General features: G+C 39.1%; 1 protein-coding gene across 1 annotated transcript in view; it reads right to left on the bottom strand.

Moving 5' to 3' along the window:
• Positions 1-2739: 2739 nt before the first annotated feature.
• The window catches only part of LOC103760805 (cytosolic phospholipase A2 epsilon), a 33964-nt gene continuing 24417 nt past the window's right edge, over positions 2740-12286 (bottom strand). The window contains exons 15-22 of the mRNA XM_029964244.1: positions 11914-12139; positions 10303-10417; positions 9736-9873; positions 7943-8050; positions 6654-6842; positions 5570-5736; positions 4681-4867; positions 2740-3005 (exon numbers count right to left, since the gene is read on the bottom strand). Coding sequence (XP_029820104.1) covers positions 2740-3005; positions 4681-4867; positions 5570-5736; positions 6654-6842; positions 7943-8050; positions 9736-9873; positions 10303-10417; positions 11914-12139 — 1396 coding nt within the window. The remainder of the gene's footprint in view (positions 3006-4680; positions 4868-5569; positions 5737-6653; positions 6843-7942; positions 8051-9735; positions 9874-10302; positions 10418-11913; positions 12140-12286) is intronic.

Below are 12286 nucleotides of genomic sequence, written 5' to 3' on the forward strand. Positions count from 1 at the left end.
TTTCCACCTCCTTCCTCTCCATGCTGTTCCTCAAAGAACAGATGTTAGGCTTTAGCAATTCTCAGTCCTGGGCATTTAACCACTTTGCCTTTTCTTGGTTCCTTGCTTGGCATTTTATTTAGGGCCATGCATATGTTTTGCAACTCTTTTCTTGCAATTTCCATGCTGAGTCTAAAGATTTTATACCATTTCACGTAGGGTCGTGCTGACTGGCTTCCTCATTTTTTGAAATCTCCTTTTTATAGTTAGGTTTTGTATTCCTTTCATTTTCATTGTATTTCTCTATGGGTTAATTCATAGGTAATTAAGTTATCCTTCTCATTACTTACATCTTCTCCATGTTACTTCAGTAATTTCTTTTAAATTAATCTTGTATCACGACATCTTTAAGAGGTCTGACTGCTCCTGATTGAGCTATGGAAAACTTAAGTACAGCAGTGTGCAGCGAGACTGCTTTCCCATTTGTCTTTGCTGCATCCAGTATTTAGTGACTGGAGAACGTCACATACCTCACATACCCCACAGGGCAGGCATTGTCTCAGACTGTCCTCCTAGTTTCTGAGATTTATGATTCAGTGCAGGACTGAGGCAGATGCAGAACCTTTGTATTTTTTCAGTCCCTAAAATTATTCCAGTGAATGTGTCAGTCAGTTTTTGAATGCATAAACTTTTATCAACAAGAAAATCCAGGGTTAGCGAAGTCTGTAACTTAATCACATGTTGTGTCCAGAACAACTTCACTTTATTACCTGCTGCTTGATAGTTTTGTCTGATTACCTTCAGGTCTGGTCTTAGAAGAGAGGTGCACAGTCATTCTTTGTTCATCTTCCACAGGGCACTCCAGATTTTCTGTGTCTCTCTTCTCTGCTCTTGATGCCTCTTGTCCTTTTACTAGGTTGCAGATTCCTTATCTATTCGTGCCTTGTGTGTAAGCAGTTCCAGCTCCTTGATCAACCCTGTCATTTTCCTCTGTATTCTCATTGAACATAGAAAACGGAGGTACCGAGTAAGTATTTCATGCAAGCTTTTTGAAATGGGATAAAGTGTTCATTGTTCTCCATGACCCTTTTGTGTCTGCTGGAAAGCAGCAGAAAGGGCAGGGAAGTGTTTGCACTCACACACCTCATTCTGCTTGTCTTCAGAGTTCCTGTCTAGATGCTTCCTGCTGTCAGTGAAATAATTTTTGCCCTTCAGACAATAAAGCTCTAACTGTATATGGGAACCTGGGAGTGCTTCCAAATTCCCAGGTCTGGCTGTGCCCTCTGGCTATGTCCTGTCCTATATTATGATGACATCCAGCATTCATCAGCCCGACTGCTGTCTCTCATTTCCATGGGAGATAAATATTGGGCGTATAGTCCATACAGGAGCTGTATGGGATCTGGCAGCGTGCAGGTAAACGTTCACAGTGATAAACAGTGTGTAAATTGTGTTCAAGTGGTAAAGAGAAGGATTACATTTCTGTGCACCACCTCGCAGGAGACCCTCAACCTTGAGGGCAAAGAAATTTGTGAGAATTCCATTTTTGGCCCGCAACAACAGGATTTCTTGACAAAGAATGCTACAACAGAACTGAGGAGTGAGAAAGCCTGTTGGAAACATGGGCTTGTAGATACAAGATGTCTAATAAATAAACCAATAGCACTGAATAAAAAACTTAGAAAAAGAATAAATGGAGAGTTGGGATTCGATCTGTCAAAAAAACCAGACTGCTTCCTTGTAGCCATGTTAATGTCACAACCAAAGTGCCAGAAAGCTGAAAACTGATGATTAGTTAACTTCAGTTGCAATATTCTACAGCAAGTTAAAAAAATCACATTTGCATGAGTGGTATTAGGTATACAATTTTAGCTCTGCTTTGTCTGTGTTTCCTGTGTCTTTTCAATGTAGTAGTCTCAAAAAAATTTAAAGCTTTAAACCTTTGTTATATATCAGTAACATTTAAATCCAGCTGGAAAAAATAAATTAGCATGAGTCGGTTCTTGTGGAGATGGATCTTAAATGTAATAAGTGTAATCCTAAACTCAAGGGATTTCCAGGATTCTGGGGCAGTTTACATCAAGGTCTGGAGCAGGTACAGTTTCTTGTTCAATAATTTTTCAATAGCTATGAAATGTCTGCATGTTGGATTTAATTGTCTTGCTACAAGAGGAAGAAGCACCTAAAAGAAATGGCTTTTACATGTATTTGCTATGAAAAATGTTTATTTGCTGTAACTCTTACTCAAAAAATGTGGTTTATTATATAAATTTAAGATTTATTTACAGCCACATAAAGTTTCCTTAGTTCACAAATGGCTTTCTTGATTTTATTTTAGAGACAATGGATTTTGTTCTTTGCTGCATTTCTGAACTGACAATCCTCTGTTTTTATAGCACAGGTAGAGAACAAACACAGTCAGTATGAACTTCCTCATGCTTCTTTGTCCACGCATTTCGGCCCTGGTCTAGAAGGTCAATTCTGCAAGTACAAATGGAGCACAGCCTCATCCAGCCACAATCCTGAGATTTTCAACAAGGGAAGCACATCAGTTTATTAAGGAAGAGCTCTGGTTTTTTCTGTTTATTCCCTCCACTGACAGGCAAGCTTTAGCAGTTTTGATGACAAATGAAGTGCTATTCTTAGCATTCTTTGGCTTTTCTTCACTTCCTAATAAAATTAATTTTCTTCTTCATTAACAGGACTCATAGATATTTTATTTCATATTCCCTAGTGCTGGGCAGTCAGCCAAATGCTGGGTTACCCTCTGTCAGGCACACACGTACCATACTCATCAGGTGCTTTTTGCAGAGGTTGCTCTTTCTTATGCTGCTTTTTCCGTTCCACAGCAGTATGCAAGGCCTGAAGAATCAAATCTTTGTTGTTCTGGACATTGTAGTAACTTAGATTAACAAGTTTGTCAAAATCTTCCTCTGAATAGCTCAGATTGTTTATGTAGTATGGACCACAGGCATTTGCAACATCAACATCACCATCTGCCATCTCTGAGGGACTCCGTTTCACACCTAACAGACAAACAATGACTTGGTTAATTTACAAAAAACAGTTAGTGTCTGAGTGTTTCTCAGGCATGCAAAAATAGCAGATCACAACCCAAAATTTTCCCTTCGTAGATGTTTTATTGCTGGGATATTTGGTTGGCAGCAGGGAGTGGAGAAGCTCGTAGTGGTGAGTCAAGTAGGAGTTGTCCTGGGTACTCTTGGAAATGCCAAAACAGGTAGAATAGTTCTTTTGAGCACAGGAGGGTGAGATTCCCTGCCTCCTCCTCTAGCTCTGGAGTAAGCTGTCAGCATAGTCCTCACGTTCCCCTCCTTGCTGACACTTTCCCAGGCCAGCCTCTGCCTTGCTGCAGCCTCCCAGCCACCACAGCACCCTACACTTTTAGCCAAGGTGTAAGTGAATGGCAATTACTCTTTCTCTCTTTCCTCCCCTTCTCCCAAAGCAGACAGCAGCAGCAAGAGCCTCATGACAGCATGTTTTTTTTCCCAGATGATGAGCCTGAAATTATGAGTTCTGGAAATTATTGCCAGGGAGAGGGGAGACAAACTCCCTCACATAGCAGCTCTACAGAGCTAGAAGAGCTCTACAGAGTGCATTATAGAAGAGCAGCTCAGAAGTTAATTCTCAGTTACTCTTCTAGTTCTTTCTCCTTTTCTCTTTTCACTAATTCCCTTTACAAAGGGCAGCTGCAGAAACTAACCTTTCAGTTATCTGATCTGTGGAAAAAGCTGGAGTAGAATGGTGTGCGTACCTGCATAAATATCCTTAGTCTATTTGAATCCTGTTCACAACCCCAGTTGTATACATTGAATATGCAATGAACTCAATCCAGAATATTGACAATATGATTTTTTAAAACTTATTTAAAATAAAAGGATAAGGATGGATACAACTGGGACAATATTTTCTGCATTTGTTTTGATTTTAAATTTATTATACCATATACCAACCTAGAACTTTAGGCTTTCAGGATACTGTGGGGCTTTGAAGTGAACTCACAACTGGAGTTAGGGATTGTAGCATCTGGAGGAGTATCTGAGACTTTTGGTACCAAGAGAGTAGTATGGCATGTGAGGTATGGTACCAGGACTTAGAATTCATCTGTTTTGAAGTGACTGGCAATGTTGCTATTGAAACTCTTTAAATTTCAAAGTAAAACTCACTGAAATGAACAGAAACTGTCAGCATGGCTGTGTTGTACTTTCATCACTTCACTATGCCTCACAGCTACATTTTCATCACTTTGCTAGTTCGCACTTTTGTTTTCAAGGTTATCTGCCTGACTGTGAGCCTGGAAATTATTTTAAACAATGAAATCCTTAGATTCCCCAGAGCATTCTTTAACGGGAAAGGATGACAAGTATGAGAGGAAATAACCCTGCTTATTTCTGCCACTGCAGATAAACAGAATATACTTTTGCTCAGTAAACTCTAAACCTACCTATGAAAAGCAAAAAAAAAAGCTGAAGAGGGGCATATGGGCCAAAGGCTGATCACAACTTCTTCTCTACTGTCCAGGACAAATCACATATTTTAAGTTTCATAATATGGTTCAGATCTAAGCAAAGAGAGTCCAAGTCTGTTTTTACAGCATGATCTGAAGAACAGATATTGGCCAGTGAAAAAGAAAAAGAGGGTATCTGCTGCCTCTGTTAATGTGATGGGTAACAATAAACTTACCTGGTGCTTTGTATTCCCTGAAGGTGTCATTTACTAGAGGGAAAAATACCACAATTGGTGTTTCTGGGCTTTCTTGATCACCAACAATGTAGCATTCCTTCAGATGTGGGGTTTCCTGATCATCTGGCACCTTTCTAGGAAATGGAATTCCCTGCTTTGCAAAGTATTTAGAGGCTTCTTTCAGGGGCTAGTTGCCACAATAGGAAAACAAAACAAAAGAAAACATCAGAATATACAGGAAGGACTTTGAATTTGACCAAAACCTGATTTCACTAGGAATATTTGTGAGGTAAGGGACAGGTACTGACATATTATGGCACATACCCACTTTAGATGTAGATTGTTTATGGAGCCAAGACCTGGAAGGCCAGAGTCAAGTGAGATGGATCTGGATCCAAATGCCTGTCTTTGAAAATCTACATGCCACATTTGGATATGAAAAAAGCTGTCTTTAGATGATGTTTTATTCCTAAGGAATTTAACATTCCTAAATACAAACCGTTCTTGCATTTTTTTGCATATCTGGCCTTCTGCATCAAATCCTTCTATTGTTACAGTTGTATTGTCCTGAGAGTATATTTTCTTATGCATAAGAATATGTATGATTGCATCGAGAAATCCTGGCAATGTTTAAAGGCATTTAGCTTCATTCATTCTACATCTGACTGCCTTCAAATCAGCTGAAACCATTTACACGTAAAAATGGGAAGATTCAGTTTACTAAATTATTACTTCCTGATAACACTTGTACTGTTCAATAAACATATGTAATCTTCGTAAGTTGTTAACTTATTTACACTTCCCAGATACTCTATGAGTAGAGGATCAGCTATTCTGGGAATTCAGTGATGAAACAGAAAAATAATAAAGAAGAATGTACAAGGCTCACCCCTGTCTGAGAGCCTGAACTGTAGTTGAAATGCAAAATGACATCCACTTTCCTTTCTGGTCTCATAAGGGGTGGGTAACTGGTAGCAAAGGCAAATGCAGTATCAATCAGGATGAGGTAATCTGTTGCTGTTGTCAGGTGGTTTGGCTGAGAGTCAAGCTCACAGTCTAGAAAAGAAGCATATTTTTTCAAAGGAGGTACCTCAATGTAAAGGAGGTGCTGAAGAAAGTTTATTGTTAACAAAAAGAAAATTTAACTTTTCTTGGGTCTTAGATCTACCTATACAGCTGATGGGTGCAGTTCAGTCATTTCTCAGTTCCTCATCTGGCTTCCTCTTTTCACTATTTACTCTGCAATTTCTTTGGCTTTCCTCTGATTAAAAGGGGTTGATTTGGGGCTCTGGGAAACAGCATTAATTCCATCCCCTGCTTTTAGGTGTGACTTTAATCAGGTTGGAGGGGAGGTGGGTTGTGTTTTGGGTTTGGTGTTTTGTTTTGTTTTGTTTTGTTTCTTTTTTTAATGCAGAACAAATTAAAATGGCATCTCACTGTCTCAACACACTAAAGACTAAGGACATTTGGTGCCTTGCTTGCTATGAGAACAGGCACAGAGCTACAATGGTACATGGAAGATCTGGAAGATCTTGATTATGAAAATTCCCAACCTGGATAAGAGGGAATACTGTTACGAATGTTGTATCTTACTTACAATTAAAAATGTAACAGGAAATAGGGCTCCATCCACATCCCATGAGTATTGGCCAGGCAAGAGACAGCGTTTGATGGCACCAGTGCCACGTCACAAGCATGCAGGCTGGATGGCTGGCACATCAGCAGGCATATGCTGAGTGACTGGTAGAGATGTTTCTCATCTATTGGTCATGAAACTTCATGAAATTTTTTAAGAACTTATTTTTGAAGCCTCTCCTGCTACTAATTTCAGCTTTCAGTGCAAACAGTTTCAAATATTATCGGAACATGGGCACAAACCAAAAAAGCAGTCAGACAGATAATCTTTTAAGCATGATTTCTTTTTCATAAGGATTGTTTAAACAATAACTCAAAGCAGGGTGCTATTACCATACCTTTCCACTTGGAAAACTCGCTCTCTAGGTAGTTGTTGTTCATCTGGAGGCCCTTCAGGAAGTTATGGATTTCTGATGCTGCTGGACGTAACATTGCAACATCTCGGAAAATGTCTGAAAAGCTGTCAGTTGGACAAACCACTCGAGTATCCAGCTCATTTGGTCTTGTAGGGAATAGGGTTTCATCATCTGCAGAAGAAAGAACAACAGTTCTTTTATGCCATTTCATTGTTGATGTCAATCTATGCAGTCATGATTTGGTTTAATATGTTTGGCAAAACTGTAACTTCTTTCTCTTTTTATTTCCAGGACTTCCAGAAATATCAGTTTTTCAGTAAGCTTTGAAAAATCTCTTTCTTCTTCTCATTTCACAGTGATAAAGACATTATTTGTACTGCAAAAGAATCCACCTCGCCTACTACAAATTTCATTGCTTTTCTCTTTTATGTACTAAATATCTTGTGCTTACTTTGTCTTCCTTTGCTACTCTATGTCACAGTTTCTTTCTCAGACACACACATAAAAAGGCACATAAACACAATCTCTCAGCCACATAAACATAAGTAATATTTCTCACAAGCAAATGTAAGCTCCTTGTTTTAAGAACAAGAAACTACACCCCACAAGTGCAAGAAGATAAAATAAATAATCTTTTTTGCTACACTTCTCTTCCTTCTCATCTTTTTTCTCTGTAACATGTCTGTCTTGTGTATTTCTCTTTGAAATCCCACTCTGCAGATCTTTCTTAACTTTTTAGCATGTTTTGCAAGTCTCATCCTTGTAACTAGTTTGGAGTGACTTCCAGTAGTACTGAAGTTTCTATCAATGCTTTGTAGACTTCGGAGGTGCAAAGATGATGTTTGCTCTTGCTTCTGTGATTCTTCATGCCACACTTCAACTTCTGAGAAAATAACTGGGAGATTGTGGAATGCTACGGGAGGCTTTTGTTCTCTTCTACTCTACAGAGATATTTTTCTCTAGTTTTGCACCTGTGCTCAGAAAACATCTCATAAGAGGACCATTCTCTCTTTTATTTATTTATTTTTTTTGTGACATATTCCATGGGTTCTTTTCTACACAACTGAAATGGTTGACATACTATAATACATGGCATTAATTTCCTCCTGGTTTCCATGTGGATAATTGAAATCCTTGAAAAGGATGTTCTAAAACGGCCTTGAAAAATTCAGTGAGAGAATAGAAGCACAGACAATAAGAAAAAACATATAAAAAGAGATAAAAAGAAGAGAGAGAAAATAAAATAACATAATCATGTAAGAATAACCCACCTATGTCAGTAATTTTGTCTTGGGTCCATTTGTGCCAGAAGTCTTCTGAATCAACAGATATATACCAAGCATCCATAAGGTTCAAGGAAAATACACTGCTCCAGATCCCTGTGGCATAGGTTATATTTGACAGAAAATGAACTGATAAAGACCTGAGAGCATTTTCATTCACCTTCGGTATCTTCTGCATTCTCTAGTAAATGTAATTCATTATACTATACTAATTCATTATACTATATTAATGCACAAATAGAAGGGACTGTCTTTCTAAATTGGTATAGGAATCCAAAATGTATTTGAAGAATCTAATTTATTGGCATATATTAAGAGGGCTGGTAGTTTTTTTAGTATATCTGCTAACACATTCATTTTTGTTACATGGCAAAGTAACTTTTTGTCAAGTTCATCTCAGTATTTTCCATCTGTCCTTATCATTTGTTACTCCCCAAGTTCCCAGCATTTGTGATTCTAAAGGTTTCATTTGTTTCTAGCATAATCCTGTTACAGGTACGCAGTTATCATGCAGGACTATCAAACACAAAACATTCAAGAGTCGTATGCTAATATCCCTTAGAATGAGGAAACCAACTTAAAAGTTTTGACAATAGGAAGTGCAAATGTATGAGTCTTTTGATTTTTCTTCTAATTTTTTAGGATTTGGAGCATATCTGCATTCCATTTTCAAGTTCATCTACTAACTGGTCCAGGCTGACACCTATTTGCAGTCTATCAGCCTGATAAAACATCATTATGTGATATGCTTGGATATGCCAGGTGTCCCACAGTGCCTTCCTGAACCTTTCAAACTGCAGAACTATACCTGGTGCTCTTGGGAGGAAGAGGCCACACCTGAGCAGGAAAGGACTGCAGGACCTACATGATCAGTCCTTGTCTTGTTCAGGAGCTGGAGTGCAAAGGAATTTGCTGAAAACCTTTCGAATAATTGTGTTGCTGGACGCTGCCTGTATGAGGGGAGGAACTCTAGCTCACTGTCACGGAACAGGGGCAGAAATGCCCCAGCATTGCTCTAGAGAAGGGAGGAAGAAAGCACCAAGGTGGGAGGTGTAGGAAGGGGCTGGTGACCTGCCAGCATTTCTGACCACAGAAGAGGAGAACTGAGTACCTTATCTGAAATTGCAGCCAGGGAGAGAAAGATACTGAGTTGCTTCCTTACACCTCACCACTAGCTGTAGTGAAATCTCCACACAAGCAGAAAGTCTCAACTTCTCAAAAAAACCCCCTGAAACTTCCTTTTTCCTTCATGCAGTTGGTGGAAGTAGGAAGAACAATGAGGCAAGAGATTGCTTTCGCAAAGGGAAGAAAGATTTCCTTATTACTTTCACTTTCTTGTGCAAGAGGGAAAAAAGAAAAATATTATGATCTATCTGCACTCTGAAATGGAAGTGTTATCCTAAGAATTAATCAGGGTTAGGTGTGACAGGAACTTTGTAGATAAAAGTGGGTATTTTAGAGACTCAGGTTGCAGAATAAACTGATGATTTAACTTAGTGGCAATGATACACAAGTTTTGTTGCTGACAAAGACATACAAGTATTGCGAAGGCCTCATGTCAGTAAGCATAATCACATACAAAATCAAGTAAATCTGTTCAGCTGAATAAAATCAGAGAGAAAACAAAAAATCCTTCAGATGGTAACCTGTTATCAGTTCTAATATTTTACCATATACTGCTCCTGGCAGATGAAAAAAATACTAACTGCTTCATTTCAGAAGAAGGGTTTGTGCAGGAGCAGATTATATTATTTTACATTTTCCCAGAACAAAAAAATCACCTTCCAAAAAGCAGATTCTGGATTCTGGGATTTTCTTCATGAGACGACCCATGAAGAACTCACTGCCAAAATCTTCTGCACGAATGAATGCTCCATATTTTGGGAATCCTACCTCATAAGGGGTGAATTCCACCCATTCTAAAAGAAAAAAGAACAAGGCAGTCTGATTACAGCATCAGAGGTATAATTATTTGAATAAAGCATATGATATTGGCCAGGTTAAGACAGACTGCTTTCTAAATAACACTTTGCAAGAAGACATTTATTCACTGTACATTTCACAGTGGTAAACGTTAAGAGCCAATTGTCCTCTTACATCTAAATGTCTCTACAAACTTTCTGAAGCTTTCTACAGAAATGCATACAGATAATGTCCTCCATCATCCAACTTTTGATCCTGAATACAAGATAAACATACTAATGCCTTCAAAAAATTAACTATTAAATTTCTGCTCTGAAATTGATTGGCCTTTTAGTGTATTTGTGCACTGAATTGATTTCCTCACCTAATCCTAAATTGACCCCAATTAGGAACAAATATTAAATGCAATTCTAGAGTATTATTACCTCTAAAATCCTTGTCGCTGATTTTATCCTTCACATTGAGAGAGAGGTAGATGGGCAGGGGATTTTGGCCTTGATTTAGTGCCTGCTGCTGATCTGTGAGCTTATGGGTGTCCTCCTGTTTTGAATAAGGACAGTAGCTGAGGACAGTTAGATGGTACAAAGATCTTCTCACTTCATCTATACCTGAGTGGTGACAACACAGTGCATACAAGACTCCAACTGGGATGCTCCCCACCTGTTTAGTTCAAAGTGTCATGACCCTCCCCTGCCCCAGCACTTGAGCACACAAATAGTCCTAAGTTCATATGTTGAAAAAAATATGAGATTTCAATGGTAGGGAGAAAATGTTGTTATTCACATTTTTGTTTCAGAAAAAATGTCTGGAAACATTTGAAAAGCTCTTTCGAACAGAAATATTTAATTTCAAAAGAGTAAAACTTTCCCTGACTGCCCAGAGAAACATTTTTTTCCTCAGACCTGTGACAGAGGCAAGGCTCAAACAGAGTTAGTCTTCAATGAGCCTTGACCCTTAGTGTTTCTGCTGCAGAGCATACTCAGGCAGGGTAGAAAGGGCAGGATGGTTTGGGAGTAGAATCAAAGTTTGAAAGGATGCTCTGTTCAGATCCTTCTCAAAGCAGAATTGAAGGTGCTCCTCCTCACCAGAGCAGCGCTTGGAAGTATGGCTGTGTCACCAGGGCCACTAGACTTCCCTTGGGCTGTGCTGGTCAGGGGACAGGGCTGTGACATTGCAGGGACACTCGCAGCTTCCTGCTGAGGAGACCCCCAGGGAGTCTAGCACTGTGATGTGGATGTGTGCGGGTTTAATCATATTACAAGGGGAATGTTTTTGGGAGGGAAATATTAATGAAGATTAAAATAGAGCTTGAATATTGCCTTTTGGTGGAAGTGTTTACAGAGTAGCATAATGCCATTAATAGCTCAGAGATACTGGGTTTGGGTTTGTGATTTTCATTTGTTGTCATATTGTGCAGCTTTTTAAAAAGAACAGCGGGATTTTCATTTAAATTTTTACATGTGAGTTCATAGAACCATAGAATGTTTAGGGTTGGAAGGGATCTTAAAGATCATCTAGTTCCAACCTCCCTGCCATAGGCAGGAACACCTTCCACTAGACCAGGTTGCTCAGAGGCCCACCCAGACTGGTCTTAAACACCTCCAGGGACAGGGAGTCCACAACCTCTCTGGGAACCTGTGCCAGTGCCTCACTACCCTTATAGTAAAGAATTTCTTCCTAATATCTAATCTAAACCTACCCTCCTTCAGCTTAAAGCCATTTCCCCTTGTCCTATCACTACATACCCTTGTGAAAAGTCCCTCTCCATAATCTATATGAAAAACAAACAAGTCAGAAAAAAAAACCCTTTCTGTAAGGGTGGTCAAACATATGTCGCCCAGAGAAGTTGTGGAGTCTTCACCTGTGGAGATATTCAAAGCCCATGGTTCAGGGTAGCCTGCCCTTCCTGGTCCTGTTTGAACAAGATGAACTCCAGAGATCCCCTTTAATCTCAACTAATTTTTGATTTACTGTCTTCCCTCACTGTTGTATTCACTAAATATTCAAATCTGAAGAGAAAGGTGCTGTTATTGTACCTTGTCATGGAACATGGCTTCAATGATGAGTCCCCATAGATCTGTGAAACATAGCTGGTGTCCTTCCTGTTTCCTCTGGCACAACTCCTTCAAATAGTATTTCAAACGATCAGTTGCAAAACAAGTAAGAAACTTATTTTTGAGCACATGCTTTCGGGCATCACTGACTGTTTCCTTAAGATCTTTTTGGGACCAGTTAGGATCTTCATACAAGTTTGACATGGTCCTGAAAAAGAAAAACAAAACAAAACAAAAAACCACAAGGAAAGTGTGAGTTACTGTGAGTTTTGAAGCAGAGCTTTGTGAAGTTATGGAGGCTTGTGTATTATGTCTTAATTCACATGAAAAAACACCATGTATGTGGTACCATCCA

This window comes from Manacus vitellinus, unplaced genomic scaffold (assembly GCF_001715985.3).
Source record: "Manacus vitellinus isolate BGI_N305 unplaced genomic scaffold, ASM171598v3 scaffold_6_pilon, whole genome shotgun sequence".
NCBI classification, from domain to species: Eukaryota; Metazoa; Chordata; class Aves; order Passeriformes; family Pipridae; genus Manacus; species Manacus vitellinus.